This window comes from Lepeophtheirus salmonis, chromosome 14 (assembly GCF_016086655.4).
Source record: "Lepeophtheirus salmonis chromosome 14, UVic_Lsal_1.4, whole genome shotgun sequence".
Classification (NCBI taxonomy): domain Eukaryota; kingdom Metazoa; phylum Arthropoda; class Copepoda; order Siphonostomatoida; family Caligidae; genus Lepeophtheirus; species Lepeophtheirus salmonis.
In genome coordinates, this window is record NC_052144.2 from 14728614 (window position 1) to 14753589 (window position 24976).

A 24976-nucleotide genomic window follows, 5' to 3' on the forward strand; every position below is an offset into this window, starting at 1 on the left:
CTTGCTTAATACAGGCTTACAATTCTAGATATAACTGTGTAAAATATAACTAAAATTGGATTCTTCGTAAAAGCGTGAGGAGAAGGCAGGAGTGAGATATTTGGTACACCTGAATTAAAAACTTTGCTAATATCAACTGCCTGTTTTATGCTTTTTGAGGGAGAAAATGAATTACTTCTATAAAGAGTAGAACTTCCCACCATTTAAGATTGCAATATTGCAAGGAAAATATTATAATTATATATACAGGGAAGGGGGATCAAATTGTTGTCTACTTTAAACCTTGATAACTTGAAGACGACATTATCAAATAAAACCCGTTACCAAATAGGAAAGCTATTCACGTCAGCTGACGATACGTAGTTCAGTTAGCATCATGCCGTCATCATATGAGGAGGTAAAGAGCTATAAGTGGAAAGAGGAGCTTTCAAGGTCCTCCGTAGCCATGGCATTGGTTAAAAATGGAGGTGAAATCTCCAATTCAACAATTGCTTCAACCTTAGGAGTGAATTTACGGACTGTTCTGCGTATCCGTAAGAAGCTAGAGGACACCTGGGATGTTGATGCCACCATAAAGAGGGCCCCCAAAGAGGAGGGCGCCAACAGGAAGGTCAGGGACACCGACTTTGTCAACAAAGTGAAGAAGATGGTTGAGGATGACCCTACCAGGTCCATGATGGCCGAAAACAGGCCCTGGGTGTGGCAACAGGACTCAGCACCCTGCCATGTGTCCAAAATCTCCATGCAGTGGTTAACCGAGAACTGTTATGACGTTGTAACCAAGGATTTGTGGCCTCCTAACTCTCCCGACCTTAATCCTTTGGACTATTTTGTCTGGGGCTATATCGAAAGACATACCAACAAACATCCCCATAGCACCAAGGCCAGCCTGATGGACTCCATCAAGGAGGTATTCGGCAACATGGACAATGAGATGGTCAGAAGAGCCTGCGGCAGGTTCAGAGGCCGTATTGAGGTTGTTATTGATGCCAACGGTGATTATATCAAATGAATGGCTACTCTATACCTATATGCTCGTCATAGTTTTGATTTTCAATAAAAAAGTTAAAAAATGTATATTTTGTGTTGTTTTTTGTAGAAAAATATTTTGGTGACAATTTGATCCCCGCTCCCTTTAGATTCAATTATATTTAGGTGATGTTAATACACAAGCGATTATGAAATAATGAAGTTAAACTGTTTTTCCTTCTCTAATCGGCAAACTTAGTATTTTTTTTAGGAATATCCCTCTCTAAATATAACGTAGAACGTTTTTGGTAGTTGGTACCTTCCTACATTTTTTTAAATTTAGCTTAGCCCTTTTATAATTATTGTATTCTTTAATACATCCAAACATACAGTAATCACTAACTTAAGTATGATAATCAAGATCTCTTTTTTCCTAGATTTTTGTACGTTTTACATCTTTATAAGTTCCCAGAAAATCACGCCTTTAATTATTTCATAATATAAACTTCATTTAATTATTTTAATTCTAATTTTATACTGAGTTGACTTTTAACTCGACGGTCCCGTTGTGTATTTCACGATTATACAATTACCAAAAATAAGCTCTTTCGTCACGTACTTTTTAAGTTTTTTCCTGCAGGGCGGATTGGGTTACAGAATTTGAAATAGAAGGTGTCTTTAAGAGCAAAAAATCATTCACTATAAGTGATCATGATAACATGAAAAAAATGAGAAAAGATAATTTATGTGTGAGACTATCTTGGAATTTGTTCATCCTTCAAAAAATAAATACTTAATTTTCATTGTATTTATCATTAAGAAAAAGGAAGCCGATGACTCCTTGGATTCTGCCATTTCAAACAATATTTACTGGGATCCTACTGAAAGACTATTTTCCGAAAACTCTAATAGTTATAAAAATAAATTAAATTTGAGAGAGTTAATATAAGTAGTTAATGACATATAATATTTAATCATGCCTTGTTTTCTACTTTTCTCCATAGTTTAATAATATACTTGAAAAATTTAAAGTATTTTGATTATTTTTTGACAAATATAAGACAAAGACTGCATATATCTCCCTCCCGCCATTATATACACAACGCAGAGATGAAGTTAAATTAAATTTATTTTTCTTATACCTCGAGTTACTTTGGCGTCGTAGACAAAATTTTGACAAAATACAGTTATATAGTTCCAGTGAATATTTTAACTTAACCTTTTTTTTTTTTAATTGGTAATCTGAAAAATGATTTTTTTTTTGTGCCCTTGAAGCATTTATAACTTATTGAATATCCTACTCTTAAATAGATTAAATTATATTAAAACCCCAGTTAAACATTATTTTGTGCTCATAAAAGACGGAACAAAACTATGAAGATTTGTTGAGCAGTTATAATTCTAAGTCCATGATTGACTCAGAGTAGAATTGGAGAATGCATTTTCACCTTAAATTCTTGGATAGTTTTAATTTTTATAAATTATTTCCTGTCTAAATAAAGGTGGAAAAAAAAAAAAATTGGAGATCGACTTTGGGAAAATTCTTGACAATGTCCTTCCTATTTCTTTCTCCCTTTCCTCTCTTGCCGCAGCTGATTGTAGCTGAGTTCTCCAAAATATTCCTCAAATTGTCAGAGTTACCATACTGATTTTCCATTTCTTTTTTTTTAAACATGTCCGTTATACACAGGATTTTTATCACTGCTGATATATCTTCTTAATAAGTATATGTATATAGTATATTGACATTCCCCTGTCAAATTCATATAGATACAATCAAAAAATAATATGTGGAACTTTAAAAAAATAATTGCCACAATTCAACGAAGTGATCAGAAGAAAATTAATAATTTTTTTTTTTATTCTTCTTTTACATTTCAGGCATTTCACTACTTAAATTGGATGAAACAAGAGCCTCAAAGCATGGTTTGGCTTCCCGTTTTACATCGTTTCATTGCGGCGGAGTCCGCTAAGCATCAAGCAAAATGTAATATCTGCAAACAAAGTCCAATTCTGGGCTTTCGCTATCGATGTTTAAAATGTTTTAATTTTGACATGTGCCAAAAGTGTTTCTTTGCTGGAAAGGGGGAAAAATACAAGAATCATAAAATGACGCATCCCATGCAAGAGTATTGTACAACTGTAAGTTTTATTTTCTAATCTTCAATTCTATTTCAGTTAGTAAAGGTTTTAAAACATGAATCAATCATTGCAATCATAAAGATACATATTTTAACATAAAAACAATAGAAATACACACTTGATAAATAGTCAAATTTGTCATTGGTACTAGAGATGTACCGATACCAAAATTTGAATCGGTTCCTATACAATCATGTAGAATTCCAATTCCTTGTTAAACTGATGTATAAAGGAATTATATGATGCAATAACAAAATGAATTACTTCTTTTAATGTTTAACTTTTTTTAGGACTTGACACGAAAAGACATAAATTTGATTAAAACTAGTTATAAATAATTTGAAATTAAAATTACTCACAAAGTAAGTTTATCTCCGTGCTCACAAATAAATTTATTCATCATTGGCTCACATATTTTGCTCACACTACTAAATATACTCTCATTTTCAATCGATGAGCCTTTATTTTGATATACAGGTCCATTATTATTGTACATACTATATGTAAAAATTTAATAAAATATCAGAGGCTTCTATAAGTAAGACCCCCTATAATAAACTTAGGTTAGTTTAAAATATGATCCTCCCTTCCTTAGATTGGTTGATCATTTGAAATAATTTAATTATAACTTTTTTTTGATTAAAAATGTTTATAAAAAAGTAAGCAGAGGTAAGTAGATGGAATCATCTAATTCTCATACTTCAAAAAAAGTCGATTTTTACCAATTCCGTTGCATCGGTACGCCCTTAATTAGTGCTGATAAATTAATCTAAGATATTCTGGAAAGCAAATTAATCCTAAGAATCATTTGAATAAGTTTTGTTTTGGTACGATGAAAAATCACAAGGAAATTTTTCTAACGTTGGTATTTGGAGGAAAAGTAACAGAGTGTTATTAATAGTTTTTACTAACGTGTTTATGTTTTAGCTAAACTTTTTCAAAACAATAATTTTTTCCCCAAATAACCTCCAATTTTTTTAAAGAAAGAACGATTTTACAGGCTAAAATATTAAAAAAAAGTCAAATTTCCCCATCATAATTCCCATTAAAAGTCCTAACGCTCACATACATGGTGGTCCAGAATGTCAAAATGGTCAAAAAAGTTAAATTAATGACAGATTAGAATTGTATTGAAATATGAATCAATATTTTTTACAGACTTAATATAGCCCTAAAATTGACGAATATCTTATTCAATGTATATTACAACTAATGGTGTTGCTAGACCTTTTTTTTTTGGGGGGGAGGGGTGAATTTAGCTAAGCCCCACATGATGAAACCTAGCAATGTCCCTGAAATTTGCCCTTTTTCTGAAAAACTTTCCGAAACCCATTCTCACTTACTTGGTGCAAGTAAGCACTATAGTTTTTTTGTTCAAAGTGACGAAATGCTCCTGATAGTCTGAGTAGATTTCGGGAAGAACTGATAAATTTTTACCATTGCAGGATGTCACTTTTTATAATACAACAGATGACGTTATTCCATCATATTTAATGTCACACGATCCTTGGGCTGAATGTTATTTTGTCTTTGCTTAGCAGAGTTTACCTTTTTCATTCACTTAAATAGGTTAATTCATTAAGCCTGTATAGTTAGTTCTGCAATTATATTCATTGCTAGAACGGACTAAAAAAGTGTCAGTTCGACCACTACCTTTAGCAAATATTGATCAAGTGGTCTTTATTTTTCCACTTTGTTAATAGTTTTAACCTGCAAACCTCATGTGTAATATTTTGTACATGACGCCTCCGCATCCCACACTCAGTAGTTCTTTGCTCAACCGTATTGGCATTGCGAAGTCAAGAGGGTTTAGATAAGGAGGCTCAAAGTTGTCTTCTAGCCATTTTTGCTTTACTTCATTTGCAGTGTGAGCAATTACACCATCCTCTATCTGACTTGCGTAACAAAATATCACCACAAGGTACTGTTAATGAGGCCTGAGTGTAGTTAACTTATATTCATTAGTAAATCAAGCGAAAGAGGTTGGCGCCGTCTTGTGGAAAATAATACAACTTCTTGAATGATGATATTGTTTAATATAAAATATGGAGTTATGTTACACACATAGAGGGCACTGTATCCTTTTTTTTAAACAACAACCTACAGACTGTCACACCACCTTATGGAGAATGTATTTTTTTTAGAGTGTGCATACCCCATTGCATTACTTTAATAATATTCTTATTCTAGTGCACACTCTTAGTGTAAACATGGACTTAATTGTTAAAATATGGGTCGATTAACCTGTACCTACCTATACCATACCTATGTATACATTGGAACCATAACTAGGCTAAATATGTATCTTTATTATGATAATCAAAGTTTATCTTTGTTCTTTTTCATGGCTTTTTCTTCCTTCTTTTATTAATCTTTTTAGAAAGCCTCAAAAAAAATATAAGAATTTTTTAAGGGAAGAAAGAAAATATCATTTTTCTTCATTATATAAAGTCATAATAAAATCAAATTTCATTAGAAGGAATGAAAGGCAAATAAAGAAAGAGAAGAAGTAAAACACAAACACACGCATAAATGAATTAAGGGAGCATCAAATATTAGATATATATAGGACTGATCTTATCTAACAAATATACCTTTTATTATTTTCAACTTTTCCAGAGTAAAGTTTAAAAGAGAGGTTTTGTGAGAACATTTATTGATCAAAATCAACTGAAAATAGTCATCGGCACAACTTTTATTCAATGTGAGTCCTAATAGTTGCCTTAATTCGAGGACTAAGTCCCTTGCAGACCTTGAATATGTAGTCAGACTCCCACTTGATCCCCTCTTGCTCCTTCTTGATGATAATCTTTAGAGAATGGACACTCCTGTGAGGAGAAGCACACACCTTCTCTTCCAGACACGCTTACATAGAGTAGTCCAAGGGGTTGGCACCTGTAGAGCAGGGTGGCTACATTTTGAGGCCCCAAAAGTCTGGAAAGCCGTCTGTGAGGAAGGACTGAGTGAAAAAAAGGTTGTACCCGAACTTTTATCCGCCCCAAGGTAGCATTTTTTTATCCAGAAGCTCAATGTAAGCATCTACACTAGCCCCTCCAGCTTTTTGTCATGTTCTAAATAATAAATAAAGTGAGAATACTTTGTTTCTGTCCCTACAAATATGAGAGGGTAGACTTCACATGTGCTGGCCTTTGGACTTTTATGTAGAAGACATATTTCAATGAAGCTGAGATATAGTCTGGAGATTTGGTTATGCTATAACGGCTGTTCTGCTTATATTCATAGTGGTATCAACGGGGGAAAAATTTCATCTGAAAAGAGCAAAACTTTCAACGTATTTTTGTTGTACATTAGAAAATTTTGAATCTTCTTTGCTCTTTCCTTCCGTCTCAGCTTGCTCCGTTCAGACATGCAATGAATGTAATTCCATATTGAAAATAAGAAAGTGTGTACCAATAGATAATATTAACCCTGTAAGTTTATATATAAAAAAAATAGTTTTGTCATCATAAAAATATTTTTGTGACGGTTCGTGTACTAATATAATGACAGTGGAATCCGCTTATGCTGACAAACAGATATAGGGATAACCCGCATATAGTGACAAAAAGCCCATGTCTCGTTTTGTTTCTATTTTTTCAATCATAAATCTGTCAGATATATGTATGACATTTTTTCATTAGATGAATGTTAAATTAATGAATAAGGATGTTTTTGTATTCACTTATTAATTGTTCATATATCCCATTTTAATTTTTTGTTTCCATGCTTATTTTAATGATCTCCATATTATGATATATGTCAAGTTTGTGTAAAATATTGTGCTAGAACTCAAACAATTTCAGATAAAACCATTTCTTTTCATTGTATTTATAGTTTTGACCATGGCTATAAGCAGATTAGTAATGTAAAGGTTTTATTTGATAGTAATATATTCAAGTATTGGACATGGAATTGTAGACACCTGGAGTAAATACAGAATTTTCCCTTGTTCCAATTAGTCTTCGGCGCAATGTTGTCACTATAAGGGGTTATAGACATACACTACCAGCACCGTACACAAAAAATGAAGGAGAGGGGCTGCCCAGAAAGTAAATTACTTATTATACTAGCGAAATTATATTCTGGTTATTTTGTAGCGTCAGAAATTTGAAGTGTTACGTCATTGGCTGGCTATTCTGTGTCAAGGTAATCAACGTGTCTAAGCTCTAAGCACTGCTTCCAATATATATTTGTTTACAATACTGTTTCAAATATATACTACATCGTTACCTCCAAGGTAAATCAACGTGTCAATCCAGATATGTTACAGTCCCAATTACTTCCATGGATCCAAGGTTAATAGAAATACAAGGTTTTAACTTAACGTGTGTACGACAGATGTTTGACTTCCACCACACTTTTAATATTGACGTCCTAATGGTTGGTTTTTTTTGTCAAAAACTACCTGTCTAGCCCAGCAATCGGTACAATACATCAGATTGAAAATTCTAACAAGCACAATCAGATGATGGTCTGACATTGTATTTTTATTGAACTTAGTTACCACTAAACTACCGGTATACCGATCAACATCAATAGAAAGTTATTCATGGCTTCAAATGAACATGAAAAATCAACTATTTGTAGGTAAAAAGTGAAGAAGAAAAACTTCTATCTAGTGTTCCATTGAAATCTTAACACTTAGTTATTCAATAAGGAATTAAGGTAGAGTCATGGAAATTAGTTCATGTTTTGATATATTAGAGAATAACTAATTAGTTACAAAACAAATCAAACCTGAGCTCTCTAGCTTTCGTACAAAGGCGAGAAAATGACCCTTAACGTGATTGATGAATTTCCATTCGTGCATTGCAAGCAGTTAGGTGTCCCCAGGACCACCGTCTTTGTCCGAAACGTTGGAGAGTAAGAACATCTCTGTCAAAAAGGGCAAACTGGATACGGAGGAGATATGAAAACAGCCCAGGCCAATTCCCTAACGTCCATGAGGTCTATGCAATGGATCTCGGTGTGTCACACCAAACTGTTCAGAGAGATATAATAAAAAGTGGCTGGAAACATCCTTGTGAGGGTTGAGAGGCCACTTTAGATCACAGGAATGAAAGAACCCCATCTTCTCGGTTGCAAGACTATTTTGAGTTTGATTGAACTCTTTTTTGATACTTTCGGCCCCTCTACAGCCTTGATGCCAACACATTCCACATGCACAAAAAAGGGCCCCAGTGGCTGTCATCTAAACACCAAGGTATTCAATGCCACTTTCATCTAGCACTGCAATGCTATGAATGGATGCCAGACTTTCCACCACCACCTGTAAGCTATTATTTCCGCTAAGGGCGTCTACATTAATGATAAAGAGAGATCAGGCCCACAAATGTTTATAGGATTAATTTTGTTGAAACTCTATTGTTAATGAATGAATTATATCTATTTGAATTTTAAAATTTAAAGTGTTTAGATTTTAATGGGCCACTCGGTATAAGTTTTAAATTTGCAATAGATTCCTATCATGTATGCGAATATATTCTTACATACAACAATTTTTATTATTCATTCTTGCAATGCGTAAAAAATGTACATACATCCATACAAACAAGGAAAATGTTTTTTTTTGTTTAAATAACAATAATAAGATTTAAGAATTTGATTTGTATTTTATGTTTTAAAAAAGGTATTAAAAAAATACATGTCATTGAAAAATTTAGAATGCATCCCTCCCCCCTCCCCCAAATAAACACAAAAGTGGTTAAAGAAACTCTCCTTTACCTCCCTGGAATGACTTTTTCTAGACAATGTACTAAAATTCAATCGTTTTCAAATCATGAACCAATTTTGTAGGTCTCAGTCTGACGTCATTGTGTCATATACAAAATTTGAAACACACATGACGTCACTAACAGTTCAAATATAACATCTGGTATGGCCAAATATTTTATGATACGGATTTGTTATAACATACGTCTAGGGCTTATTTTAAAGGAATCTAACTTCTATGACCCTCAATTATTTCTCTTTTATCCATCCCAGAGTCTGTAATATCTTATCTTCATCATAATTTAGTTCAACCTTTGATGTAAATTTTGAATTTAACTTAAACTTCCTAAATTATTTTTTTTAGAAATGTAAACAGGGTGGGGCATTAACTCTAATTTTGTTTTAAACCCCCTTCAAGATATGGAGATAGTTGATCTCAGTCCAAAATTGTTGAAATTGTTGTATCAACAAAGGATAGCCCTTCTCTACAGCCCTTTGAAGTTTGGCAATTTCCCTATTCATATAACATATACATTCCACTCTAATTTTCTCAACCTCGAATGTACTTTTATTTTTCTACAAATGTAGAACTTTATAATTGTTTGGAGATATTCGTCTATTGTATCACCAATAGTAAATGGACCCCCCGTTTTTGTTTTTTTTCAGTTATTCTGAATTTTTATTTATCCTACGCCTTTTTTAACACGTTTTTCATAGTTTGTAAAATCATAACCATCTTTTATCAATTTAATTTGTTGATCTTGCCTTGACATGAGACGATAATAAACAACTCAGTTGCTTTGCTTCTCTTCTGTAAAGTTCCTAGTTAAATAAGACTAACTTTTGGGGCCTATATGAATGAGTGAGTACTAAGTATACTCATAATATACACCAAAGCCAAAAATGTCACCTTCCTGCATTTAAAATCCTTTTCTCAATTGCGAATGTATCATCTAAAGTAGTTTACGTTTAAATGTACTTTCTACATCAAGCATGGCATTTCAATCTTCTTCTTAATACTTTTATTTATTGAACCTCTCCTCGGAAACAAACTTTTATATTGGTTCTTCTGCTTGTAGCAAAAGTAAAGGATCTATAACTAATAATTATTTGATTAAGTTTTGGAATGTTGAAATATTTATACTAAAGTTGTTTTAGACGATGTAGTCAAAGAAAGGAAAGGCTCAACCAGATTGAGTCCAATGAGGGCACTTCCACAAAACATAACTTTCAGGATTTATAAATCAATAAAGCATCTTACTATAAAAGCTGGCTGATTAGTTACATCTTCATACAACATATTCTAAGTGGTAGAGAGCAATACCACTTGTTAGTGTCAAACGATTGAATTGTTCATTCTTGGGACTGACTAATCTATTTAATTTTGGTGAAATGTACATATCAAAGTCATGGTTCTTTCAGCAATTCAAACAGAATAAGGCTTGCTAACTGACACTTGATGTTATTACATTGAAAAATAAATATGAATATATTTAACTTTTATTAAGCGTTCTTTCTACTTCAAACCGTTACCTTGTGATAACACAATTGAGCATCAAAGTCGGGTGAATATTGCAGAATAAGTAGAGAGGGGCTGTGTTCCGAGTTTAAAAAATAGGCTATCAATTCATCCACATTGAATTTGTAAGCTGACTGATCTGTTGAGACAAATTGATCTTTCTCATATAGTAATTTGATGAATCCCATCGAAGATAATGTATATAAGAAGTTAGATAGGCGGACTCAGGGATTGGGCTTGATTTTTGTCCTCAGGGTGTGGCCTGAAAGGGAAAAAAATCTCCCTACATTGTAACACTCTTTCAATTGAGTCTCTCGAGCTTTTTTTGACACTTTGGCCCTCCTCCATTACAATCCTGATTCCAACCCCCACGAATACAACTTTTGGGTGCATGTCGATGGAAGGCCTGCCGTGCCCCTCATCTAAACACCAATGCCCTCAAATCCACTTTCCGCCAGCACTGGGTGCCATGACAGAGGACTACATCTGCAGTGAATGCCAGACCTTCCGCCAATGCCTGGAAACCATCACTGCAGCTAAGGACGGCTACTTTCATGATTAAGAGAGTAAACAGACACACATCTATTTATATAGTATTAATTTTGTTGAAATTCAATTGTCAATTAATAAATTATATATGATTGAAGTTTAAAATTTTAAATGTTATGTTTTAATGGACCACTCGGTTAAGTGTAAGTCTTTGTCGGAGTAAGTGGAAATCTTGTGGAAAAAGCAAAGAACATTCTAAATCTTCTCAAGGCCAACAAATATTCGGGGAAAGTTTCCCCTCTTTTCTGATAAAAAAATTTGACCGTTGATGACAATGTCTCAGCTTCAGTGAGACATGTTTTCAGAACCAAAAATCTGGTCAGTACAGACCAAGTATGCCCTCCCATTTTTGTGAAGAGAAAGGAGCAGCTCAATGCAGATGCTTACATCAAACTTCTGGAAAAGAAACTACTACCTTGGGCTAGATAAAAGTTCGTGGACAACTTAGTTTTTACTCAAAATTGAGCTCCTTGTCAACGCACCGCAAAGATCCAGGCCTTCCTAAGAGACAACTTTCTGGACATTTGAGACATTTACATGTCACCGCCCTCTTCTCCAGACACAAACCCCTCCGACTATGCTATCTACATGCGTACGGGGAACAGGAGTGTCCATTCTCTTGAAGCTCCACTCAAGAAGGAGTGGACCAAGCTCGAGTTTAACTACATAGCCAAGGTCTCGTATTGAGGCAAATATTAGAACTGAGGGCTCAAATAGAGAATAAAAGTTGTGACAAGCACTATTTATAAATGATCTGATTAAGTACATGTTCACAAAAGCTCTCGTGTAAATTTTACTGTTGAAAATGATAAAATCTCTACTACTAGATCAGATCAGCCATGTATTTACTAATGAAACATCAGCTGGGATATGAATTATATAAAACAAAATAAAAATTAGGAATAAAACACTAATAATATGAGAAGATTCAGTAACTTGATCCTCCGTAACTTTTTAGGTTTATGAGGATAACCTTCTACTTTTTTAGATAAAGAAATTATTAATAAAAATATTTACAAAAATCATGACGAAACACTTTTTCAAAATGAAAAGGGAAGTTTTCCAAAAAAAACAAGATTTTCCACTACTTGTGTGTCTCTATGATGTTTAACATCCCCCCCCTTCTTTTAAACCAATATCTCATTTCCAATCTTTAAATATATATTTATATATATGTATGTACATAATAATTTATGAGGCATCAAAATTAATGATATACTTTTTAGTAGTTTCTCCATTCTTTTTCTTTTTGAGAGAGAGAGAGAAAGTAAAAATCACATTCTCATAGATGAAGTCCCATCACGAAGAATAATATGTTATATTACATAGGTACATAGACTACAAAAACGAAGTCTATTAACTATATTTTTAAAAGTCTGACAAAGCTTTAACTTTAAATCGACTTCATTTTGTCATAAAATGAAATGCGTATTCAAATTTCATTTCCCATAATGGATTTTTTTTCCTCTCTTCTGTAATGGGGCTTTCATGATAAACACGTTGTATGTGTAAATGAGTTCCAATGAATAAGATAGTAGAGCTCGATGACGTCACTAAATCAATTTTAAGGGGGGATTCATTGAGATTGCGTAATTAGTTATAGAGCAATACTAATATTACTCTGAGCCCTTTCAGCTGATACAAAAGTTACCAGGTGAATTTGACCAAAATGGATCACGTGGTCACTGTTTCGGGACTTGTTTTATAGCTGATATCCTTGAAGTCTTTAGTAAACAATAAAAAATGAGTGCCAGAATGAAAGGCTAGACTGAAAGTCAAATATTATTTGTCTTGAAGCGTTAATTTTTCCCCGCTCAGGCTCTCATGTATTTTCCACTCAAAGACCAAGTTTGCTAAAAAAATGTCAAATATCCAAAGGATTTAGAAATATCATTTATTTATTTTGTAATTAAAATATATGTTTTATTTCTGGATTCATCTTTTATGTAACAGGATAGAGCATAAAGGAATCATCTATTTTTACAACGAAAGCCTAAAAATGCCTCAAGCTTAGTCTCTGAATTAATTAATAATAATTGTATTTCCACATTTTTTTTTTCAGACAACTTCCGGAGAAGACATGAGAGACTTTACAAAGCTACTCAAAAACAAATTCAAGTCAAAAAAATATTTTAAGAAACACTCTCGCTTAGGCTATCTACCAGTACAAATGCCAGAAGGTGGAAACGGGAATAATGGGGGTAGTTCCTCGAATCTCGTCTCTACAGAACTTTTAGGCTCTACTTTGGACATTCCTATCAGTCCGTGTCTGAGTCCACAGCGAAGTGGGTCCAAACAGGACTTGAATGAAAGAATTGTTGATCGCTTATCTGAAATGGAGACTCGATCCGGCTCAGATGATTCTAGCTCCACCCGGATCACTCCTCAACAGCATTCGGAACCGCAGAAAATTCTAAATGGAGGAAGTTTTGCGTAAGGCCTCAACTCACCATATAATTTTTGTTTATGTTTCATTTCCCAATAATTATTTCAGGGATGAACATTCTCTCATTGCTCAATATTGTTCAAAACTCAATAATGGAGACCTTACGTCCACTGTACCAGATAGCCCCATGCAAATACTGAATGATATTGATTTAGAGCAGCGTGCTGAATTGGAACTCATGATGAGGGAGTTGGAATCAGATCCCTCCACGGATCCGAGAATGTATTCATCTACTACATCTGCTGCGGGCTCTGGAGGTACGGGAGGAAATATGACGAATCAATCGGATATGGAAATCTTATATGAAGCAAAAATGCTCCGTGAGCATAAAGATCGATTAGAATCTCGTATGAAAATACTTGAAGTACATAACTTACAATTGGAATCCCAATTGGGAAAACTTAAACACTTGATTCAAGAGGTAGATATCTTACATCTTATTTCATTGATCATGTAGATATATACTCTTTTTTTATCCATAGCCTGCTGTGAATGGTTTTCAACAGGCAGGCAACACAGGGACTTTGAACACAAAATCAGTAACAGCATCCCAACTTGCTACAAATTCTCCTCTCTTACCTCATAAAATGACAAATGAAGGACAAGTTACTGCTCCTCCAGCACTTCCACCTCGAGGCAATCCACGAACATCCAATAAAGATGGAAAGTTTCCACCCGCTGTTCCTCCTAAAAGGAGTTCTTTAACGAGAAGTGACATGGCATTATTTGATGGCGTAAGTACTTTGTTTCTAATATTTATCTACAGCTATTTTGATATTTCTTCAAGCATTATCTCTTGTTATTATAGTAAAGAAATTATATGTAGTTCATCAACATAAAAACAATCTTGAACAAAGATCAAGAAAATGAGAAATTCCCGATTTATTTTATTACAACATAAAACGAAATATATATAAATATAAATATTTCCAAGAGATATTGTGGCCAATTATAGGTTTTATAGGAGGATCTGAGCCACCTGAGAATGCTAAACATAGAGTTGAACCTTTATTTGATATGTGTGACGTAATTTTGAGCCGATAAAGTTTCTTACTATGAAAATCTATCAATTTTGAATGATTTCATTGTCATGAATAATTTTTCTTACAAAATGCGATTTGATACGTCTCCCATACATTAATCAGAATAATTTGTAGATAAAAATAAATCTTAATTTGTTCAAAAATACAAATTTTATCTATGTAGTTTCTATTTTGAGAAAAATCGTTCCAGCTTGATTTTGTATTGACGGATCACATAACTCGTAGTGAATAAGTCTGGTACCTCCTTACAGCTGTACTTCATTTTAATCTGAATTGAGTCCAATGGACTCAGACAATGTAAACATCAATGAGATATTTGTTCAATATACGATGTTTGTTTGAAAGTCCGTGCAAAGTCCGAGATATGGCATTACTGGCAAGTATTCAGGTTATGTTTAGTTAGTGACATCTTTTGGAAGAACACACACAAACTTTCAGCCAGATCAGTCTATTTCTTTGTGTTTGGCATTCGTTTGAATCGATTAAGTGGAGTGATTTTTTTAAAATGGACGAAAAAGCATTTCGTTTGTTGATTAACCATTACTTTATTAAAAGCAAAACCCCTCAGGAGACTAAAAAGAAGATTGATAAACATTATAGGGACTCTGCACCTTCGATTAGAACAGTTTCTAAGTAATTTCAAAATTTTCGATAGGCATCTCGAGTTAAAACCCCTATTTCCATTAATTTTACGCCCACAACTGCTGAAGTGTGTGCTACTGCATTGTCGTCATGGAAAATAACTTTTTTGTGGGGCAATCGTGGGCAATTTTCTTTCAGTTTGGCTTAATAACGGTCCAATCACGATGAGTTATATGCACCTGTAATACTTCTACCATTTTCCGGATAGCCAATGATGATTGTTCCTCTCGAATATAAAAAACATGCGTAATTATTTTTCTGGCTGAAACTCGATTCAAACGAATGCCAAACAGACATTAATAGACAGATCTGGGTCACAGTTGGTGTGTGTTCTTCTAAGAGATGACATCCTACTAAATAAACACCAGTAATGCCATCTCTTGGACTTTGCATGGACTTTTCAAACGACCCTCCTTTACTTTAGTAACGTGTAGAAAGCAACATTAACACTTTACTTATTTCGTGTAATCAACTGACCATGAAAATATTATATATTCCATACAATATATGTTAGATAACAAATATTCATGTTTCAACTTTGATACTTTCAAAAAAATTATATATGTATATATTTGTCCAATCAAGCATGTATAGTCTTTTTGTTGCTTTTTGATACTATGAGATGACTTGTTCTTCTATTTTTTTTAAATAGGGCAAAAGCTGTATTTCAAATAAATATGTAAATTCAAAATTTAATATTTCATTTTTTTGAAGGCTGGTTCAAGAACAAATTCTCTGAGTAGAAGAAGTGAGAAGAATTTTAATATGGGAACGAGCCCTGGTGGTAATGGAGGAGGAGGAGGAGGGAATAGCAATAGAAACACTGGAAATTGGACAGACTCTCTTCCAAGAAGAGATTTTTATCATCAATTCCAAAACACAAATTCCTTACCTCGTAGAGATAGAACAGGGATCAGTCGACCAGAGGTGAACCAACCTAAGCCAAAACGTGATGCCTCTCTCAATCGAGACCCTGGTGATAATTCCCAATACCAACCCTACGTCAATAAAGGTAAAGTATTAACAGAGTATTCTGACCCTAAAAACATTTCAATGATCAACACTAGCATTTAGTTTCAATGAATGTACAAATACTCTAAAGAAAGCAATAATAAATATGTACCTCAAATATGCTTACTCATTAACACCACCTCGATAAAAAGAATAGGAATGTAACCATAGAGAAATAAATACTTAGACACGACAAAGGGAATTTGATTTGCAATGTATCATACTAAGGCTATAGTCAATTAAAATCTTGAGTATGTAGCAATGAATGTCAGTTGTGGAAGAGATTGGAAACAAAGAGAGATTGATACCTTGGGATAACAGTGCCACGGTATATAATTTTTTATTGAGATACAAACTGGTCCAGAGAGGGCACATAACGCGGAAGCCACTTCTAATTATTATTTTTGGCATAAAATACTTTGAACTATTTTTTTTGTCCAGAAATGAAATAAACCCATATGTCAAGATATTATTATTCACTATTTTATTTGTGTGTATAAAAGTGTGTTATAATTTCAACGTCTGTTAAAGGAAAAAAAATGGATTGACTATTTATTAAACCATCAAAGTCAATCATAGTTAAATACCATTTCTCCTTTTGGAATTCCCAATTATTAATGTTAGGAAAACAAAAACATGTGACTGTCTTATCCTTTTTTCAGCTTATACATTTGCTCAATCATTTGCAAAATTCTGTTGCCTCATTTTCTATAGATGGAACTTTTGAAAAGCGCAAGGAGAATTTAACTGTAATTTTTATCGACATAAATCCCATTTCTAACAATGATACGAAATAAAATATGTACATTGCGTATTAAAACTATTAGAGTTTTAGGCCATAGTATTTTTTTCTAGGCTTATATGCGAGCCGCTTCTTTCTTTAGAGTATTTCAACTAACTACTTTCGTTATGCTAATCTTCAAATACTAATCAAAAACTACTCACTATTTGCTAATAATTGAATGTCAAAAATATAAATAACTAAGTGCATCAAATACAGATCAACTAATGGCTAGATAATATTGACATATGCTTTTAGGAAACATGGACAGGCTATAACCGACATTGCACTGTTCTCTACTTGCATGTATAGCAAAAAATGTTTGTAGGGTTGTATATCTACAAATTATAACATAAATATTTAACCTTCCAGATAAACGTAATTCAACTGGTAATTTGTACTTTACGGACAGAGCGTCTTTCACGGATCCGCTGAGCACATCAGTCGAGAATTCAAAGTCCCTCATTCGAATAGCAAGTTTGGACCGAACCCATGCTAGAGGAGGAATCCCCTTGAATGTCCTCAATGGAAGAGAGGAAAAAGAGACGGATACGTCTCGAGAGCTTCAAACTGCTGCTGGTAAAAGATTGTAATAATTGTGTTGTCCCACTTTTTTCTCAAGACATTGCAAGAAGATTCCCAGATAAAGAAGAAACAGTAAAGAGGGGAATAATCTCTAATCGTAGATTTCATTGCAAATGAAGACAAAAACGAAATAACCATATTGTGATAAAACTTTTGTTTATTTTTTAATTATTTTAATCGAATCCCTTTTACTTTTTTTATTAGTACCAGTATGTTGTTTGCCTTGAAGGAAAGCAACAAAAAAAAACGATTCTGAGATTAGTAATAGTCACTTTATATTTTAATCCTTTAACATATTTTGATGGAATAAATTTGTATATACTCTAAAGGAGTTATAATAACTAAAAGCAACAAAATAAATTATCATAAATGGATCGAATGCCGAAAAACATAGACATTTGAGAACAAATATATTTTATAAAATAATATTATATTTTAATATTGAATCCTGCAAATCAATCGGGCTAATTTAAGATGACATTGGGAGCCTTAAACTCCACCCTTGATTGAGGCACTGCACTGAATAAAATTTTAAATACATTTTATAAAATTAGAAAGAACATTTTAATAATTCAAAATTCATTATTTTATTAGAAAAATGCCAATCAAATTTTCAAATGGCTGAATACACTGAGTCCCGTACATTTATTTTGGCCCAAAGCCCCACCCACGCTACAACCGCCTCTGACTACAAAGACTGATTAAATAATTAATATTTTTTTTAATATGTTACAGGAGATCTTGGAAAGGAGTTAAAGAATTTAATTACACTTATGGATCAAGAAGATCCAGCGTTTTCCTCGAAATTATCAAAATCCTCAAGAAACGTGGAAAATAAAGAATCCCCGGTTTAAAGGAGAGGAAACAAAAAATCCCCACATACATTAGACTTATACAAGAGTTTGAAAAAGTCTTTAAAAAAAATAAACAATCAAAAACCTGAAACTCGTGATATTATCATTGATTGATAATACTCCTTATAAATGACTTGTTTTTTTTTTGTCTCTTTGCAAGTCCTGCATTAGTGATAAATACATATCACTCACTCAACCTCGAATTATTCTTACTATTATATTTGTTAATGACCTATATATCAAAAGTATATACATCCGCTGTTATTTTGTTATGACATTTAAAATAGGTATTTAGACTTGTGTAAAAGAAAAAATTGGAGAAAGATGTTGTAAGAAGAATTTATTTAATCAATCGTCTGTTCGTTTGTCTCTTATTAATTACGTAGTGATATTTGTTAATTAAATGATTAGTCATGTTAATAGGATAATTAATTATTATAATAGTTCGTCTCTCTTTCTCTCTGTTACAATTAAAACATTCCCTCCCACCACCATCACACATCTGTAACCCTTTTTTTCAATCGTTATTCAAATATTCTTTTTATATTTATAAAGTTTTTATTAATACATACATACATATACTCCCCAACACTTTATACCCCAGCTACCATTCCTACAACATTTTTATTAAGTTACACATTTGTATAAATAATATACCTACTCATAAAATAAATACATTAAATTTACCCATAGATACATATTGTATACCCATAATAATAATATGAGATTACTATCTACTGTTCCTACACATCTTATTATCGCATTCAAACTATGTTATTATTCTATTGTTGCTGTTCTTGGTATCTAAGACAAATATACACATCATTATTAAAATTATCCTTATTAACCTAAAATGGTTGTGTAGCTTAAATCTGTTTTGTTTTTTTAAATCGTTTTTTTGTAGGTATTGGATACATGTATGGACATAATTTCTCTAGTAAAATGGTATGACCTTTTTTTTAAGTAATATTTTGTACCTATATTCGACCTATAGTCAAATCTGTGTTAAGCACTCAGGCAAGGGAAACTGAGAAAGTGACTGCTTAGTGCAGATGAACAATAATTAAAAAAACAATTAATTAAAAGGGACTACTTCTCCACAATTTATAAAATAAATGTCATATATATATTTCATAGTATTTTATTCGATACTCTAGTAAATAATTGCTCAATTATAGTTAATTAAAAGTGTAGAACTATAGTATATATTTGTATATGATAGTCAATATTTCTTCATATAAATAATAAATACCCAAATATATGTATATATGAGTGATCAACTCTATACCCATGCTCCGTTTTCAAATGGACATGAATACAAATTCTTATTGATCACAACGTTACCTTGCCAACACAAAAATCCCCTATGTATTTTGTTGTCAGCTGTCGATCCCCTCGTCTGACTTGAAGCGTCATTTATATTCCATTATTTATTATCTTTGATCAATAAACAAAGTAATAAGTTATGCAATACTTATCCTCCATTTCAAAGATCTTAAGGAGAGAAATTGTTATTTATGCCACAAGGTGTTGGAGACCTCGTTCCATCTATTCTACAAATGTCCAAACATTACCCCGACCCTTGGGATGGCGGAGGAAAAGATATAGATGAACTTCTCAGATTGGCATATTGTAACGTCCTCACAATATAAGGATAGTTAAAAGATTGAGTGGCTCATGTCCATAATACAATTCACAATATACGCTGTGAAGCACAAGAATCAAAAACTCCCTTCGTGGCTCTATGATGATGTCTCTCTGGCAATAATAATCCTCAACTCTCTCTACATCGATGGGAAATACTAATATACAAGAATTACTTATAAAATAAAATAACAAGGACCCCATAAATAATGTCAGTTTGTTAACAAAAAATCATAATTCTGTATTTTTTATATAATAACGATTATTTATTTTAGCTGAAAAATAGAATGATGCCAAAATTACCTTACCTGGTTGGATATAGATGAAGAAAATACAATATTTCTTGGCAAAAAAAAACACAACATTTAAACTTTTTATCAGCTGGAATCGTCGCACGTTTCATGAGTATTTGTTTCATTAGTCTATTTGAATACAAAATGGTGCATCAAATTTGAAAACATTGTCATAACAAACATAACAACGCATACTTATTAATACTAAATAGTTTATTATTTACTTAAAATTATGACTATTGTCACTCAGTAAGCCATTATAAAACTTTGCCACTTAATAGATAAAAGACTAAAGTTTTCGTTAGATATATTCAAATATTCCTCAGATCAACCAGAGAGACTCGGAAGTCAAAAAATAACGAACATATTGGGGAAAAAAAATTTAAAAACAGAATAATAATGTAGTAATAACTCACGAAGTTTATTAATTTCCTGGACAGTGATATAGCTGAGATCTTTAAGAATACGTTAAATATATTATACTTTAACTCTAAATCGATCAAAACATTGTGAAAATTAAATAAACTAAAGGTATTTAAATCAATGGTTTATGTGTAAAATAATTTAAAAAATGCTGTATAACTAGTTCGAAAAATACTCATATTAATTAATCTGCTTGTTTATTTTTGTAGTGGCACCTTCTACCTTTTAACTTACTTAAATAATGTACAAGTAATACTATTATCAAATTAGTATATAAATTAATACCTCGGAACGATATTATAAAATCACGCCACCTCGTCAGTATTAACCTTATGTAGTTTTTATTACTTTCTTGCATTATTTTAACGAAATATAATTAATTTATTGTATGTAACCATTATTCTTGTGTTTGTTATATACTCTCCATTAATATATTTACCATTTAAACTAATGTGCAATAAATGACGATTGAAAATAAAATAGCAGAGGCCATGACATGCTTGCGAGGAGCATAGGATGTTGATGAATCAAAGATAAGATACAGTCCTTGATTTGAAACAGGACGCAGGGAGGAGCCCTGACAGCAAAGCTCAGTAATATCATTGCAGTTCAAAATATCATTTATATTATTAATTCCCTAATTTCTTATTATCTTCTTAGATAATTGAATTTTGACCTCTGTGTTTCCTTGAAGTGATCCTCTCGCCCCCACCCTTTGCCAAATTATTTTCTAGATCTTTGTTTTTCGGCACCAATTTTTCATTTGAAATTTGTTTATTACTGTACATGAAACTTCCCTAATGGGCTACATTTAAATCATTTTTCCTTGAAAAAGTGACCTTAAATGTGCTCTTATACAGGGTACCAGGAGCTCGCCATACATGATATACCGTATAAGGTTTGAATATAAATTCAAAATGGATACAGCAAATAATCATGAAATATCAAAACAAATAAAAACTAAAGTAATGCAGTATTTACATCAAACCAAATTAGAAATACATTTTTTCCACCGATTGTCCATATATTTTTTAAATTATTTTTTTCATTATCATTGAAGACTGATGATGAGTTTGATATCTTGTGCATAGGAGGCAGATTATTCATGAGACGATCCTTTCTGATAGAGATACATGTGTGATGTGTGTATCATACTATGAATGAATCTAAAACTAAAGACCTTATTAAGGCTTGACTCCAAACAAGTTGGAAAGAAGGAACACAAATTCAAGCATAATTATATTTTATTAATTTTTATTTATAATGGAGATTATTATATAAAATAGAGTATACATGTTTCGTCTGATATAAACTCTAAAAACTTAGTAAACTACGAATTCAATAACTACATTATCGAAAAAATAATTCAAAATTATATTATTAAAAAAAAAGATTAAACTTTTTAGTAATTATGACTCTTTGAAAAATATTTTTTTTTGTTATTAGTTTGGTCAATAGCTTTAATTTGATATCAGACATGACTATTTTTGAGTAAAAAATAAGAAAGGTGAGATTTTGAATGTATTAAAGGGTTCAATAACATATTAAAAAACGCAGAGTGAGCCTAATAGACCACCTCTGATTTGGCTTGAAGGATCAAGTCTCACATATGAGGAAATGGGTAACAAAATCTATGAACCTGTGTGTGTTTTATATACTCAACAAAAGGACTTCGTTTAACGATATAAAAATGTGTAGTTACTCTATTATTTAGTGATCAAAAGTTTATGACTCTGTTGATGCCATTTATATGTATGTGTCTGTTTATTTCTTTGAAGCCTTATGTTGATCATATTAAACTTGGAGTATTTTTTCTTAATGAAATGATAGGTACTTATTATTTGATCCGCTTCATTACTACGCACGTACTTACCTTTCTGGTATCACGCAACTCGTCCTCCAAAAAGGAACGGACATCTTTAAGAACTCTCAGACTATCATTGTCGTCGGATATCTTTACAGTTTTAAAAAATGAATTACATATTTCATAAAATTATAAGTGTGGTCAGGTAATTTTGCAACACTTTTAGCGGATCGCAGCTTTTTTTTTGTCAAATATCGTAGGTGCGTGTATGTTATCCGACGAGTGTTGCACGATTGTCGCACAAATGTCCTTAGACTTCCCAGGGACTACTTCATATTAGCCTCGATGTCATATTATGTTAAAGGGCTTGCACGAGATGGTCGCATATAAGTCCCGCGACGGTTGTGCAAATGCATTTTGTCTTGTTGTTCGCACCGGTCAAGCGTCACATTCTGTATATAAATAAGAGCGCCTATTGCGTATATTAATAAAAAATGTAGATAGTGTAGACAGCTCTTTCTTGATGTGTATCACTTGTGAGGTACATAAATGCAATGAATACACATGCCGTCTCGTGTGCCACTTATACACGTCTTGTGGACGTCAGAGCAAGCCAACCTGCTGTCGCACGACACACAAAACAAGCTGTTATTCCTTTGATAAAAACATTAATCAGGTTACAAATATTTTACCTATTAATTCTCGTTGATTATTCTTGTATTTGTTTGATAATATACATAGTATAGCTTAAATAGTTATGAAAATATTACTTCCAAAATACTTTTTATATATTATTCAAGTAAAAAAAAATCAATCAATTATCTACATTCTATAAGAGGGTGTTATCGAAGTAATAAGTTATAGTAATCAAAGTTGACACTTTTCGAAAGAAAAATAAAGCGTGTGGGAAGATGGGAGCAAGACATATGGCAATACTGAATGAAGACCTTTGTTTTTGCAGAGAACTATAAGAAAAGAGATTTGAAAGAGACTGGTGAGAGTGGAGAGGCCACTTTTGACTCCAGCAATGAAATAATTTAATCTCCTTCGTTGCAAGAAATTTTTGAATTAGTCTGTTGAGCTCTTTCGAACTCTTTTATGACAGTTGTACCCCCTCCCCTACATCCCTGATGCTAACTCCCTCGACTACAACTTTTGGATGTATGTCGAGGGGAAGGTCTGCAGTTTCTGCTATCCGGAAACCGAGGTCAGACAGCACTGGGACGTCATGACCTGGAACTACAGCTGCAGTGGATTACACCGCCGCCTGGAGGGCAAAATTATCACTAAGAGCGGCTAATTCAATGAGTAAGTTAGTTCAGCCCCACATATATTTCTAGTATTAATTTCGATAAATTCTATTAACAATTAATAAATTATATTTTGTTGAAGTTTAAACTACAAAGTGTTCATATTTCAATGGACCACTCGATATTTTAATTATATTTAGATTCATTTATACTTGTCTTTTTATGCATTGTTAAGTAATTGATAGCAAAGATAGGAGAAAATACAGCTTCAAACGGAAGCTTTAAATAAGAGGGGGAGCTAATTTTTGAAAATGTTAAAATTAGAATTTTAGACCAACCTTTTGGGATTGAAAATAATTTTTTAGGCGCAATAGAAAAAAAAAAAAAATTTTTATTTCAAGCAACCCCCAACAATATAATTAACCTCTTACTGCAAAGTTACTTTTCACTCTGACAACATTGACTATTTAAAAAATAAGTAATTAATTATCATGGCCAGTGGCTATACTCTACCCAGGATAATAATTAAGACTTTTGAGATTATGAAGAATTGTGATAGTATAAATTATAGAGCACGTTTTGAAATATAATAAGAAAAACTTATAAATGAATTAACTTTCAAGTTTCATAAATTAATTTTACTTAAAAACTTTAATTTACAACCCTTTAGAAAGAAACTTTAAGGAACACTCAATCTAAACCTTAAATTATAAATAAGTTTTATTGACTTAAATTATAATAACTTTTGTAGCCAGAGTCGGAGTTGGTACAACTCTGAACAACTCACGTATGGCTCAAAAGTAAAGACGATGACCATTGTTTTCTTTCGTATTTACGCTCTGGTGCATCATGTATTCATTCCAAAGGGGCAAACAGTGAATAAGGAGTACTATTTGGGCGTACTAAGGTGTTTACGTGAGAAAATTGTAGTGTATCCACACTCTCTTCTTCTCTTCTCCTCTTATCCTTCTTCTTCTTATTTTATATGATCTATATGTAAAGTACTGTTTTATTCTTATGGTATAAATTGCCTCACATCACTGATGTATAAAAAATAGTAGTTTATACTATGTACTAAGATAATATATGTCACGTGTTCCTATTATATCTGTCGTAGTAGTATTCCTACACGCCTTCTCCTTGTTTCTTTCGGTCGTTCCTGGATTCCCTGCTATTAATAGTGTGTGGCTCATCAACCTCGTCAACACACAACAAAAACCCATCAAAAACGGCCAAAAATATGGAATAACAACTCGTTAATGAGTCATTACACAGATCCACGATTGTGAGCGAATTCAAAGCCCAATAC

General features: G+C 32.6%; 1 protein-coding gene across 7 annotated transcripts in view; it reads left to right on the plus strand.

Moving 5' to 3' along the window:
* Window positions 1-19090, plus strand: part of LOC121129164 (dystrophin) — a 371133-nt gene extending 352043 nt beyond the window's left edge. For all 7 annotated transcript variants that reach the window (XM_071893614.1, XM_071893615.1, XM_071893616.1 and 4 more), the window contains 7 exons: window positions 2851-3111; window positions 12954-13324; window positions 13386-13758; window positions 13820-14071; window positions 15737-16034; window positions 17187-17393; window positions 18135-19090. In XM_071893614.1, the coding sequence (XP_071749715.1) occupies window positions 2851-3111; window positions 12954-13324; window positions 13386-13758; window positions 13820-14071; window positions 15737-16034; window positions 17187-17393; window positions 18135-18253 (1881 nt within the window). In that variant the 3' untranslated portion in view covers window positions 18254-19090. The remainder of the gene's footprint in view (window positions 1-2850; window positions 3112-12953; window positions 13325-13385; window positions 13759-13819; window positions 14072-15736; window positions 16035-17186; window positions 17394-18134) is intronic.
* Window positions 19091-24976: the final 5886 nt, after the last annotated feature.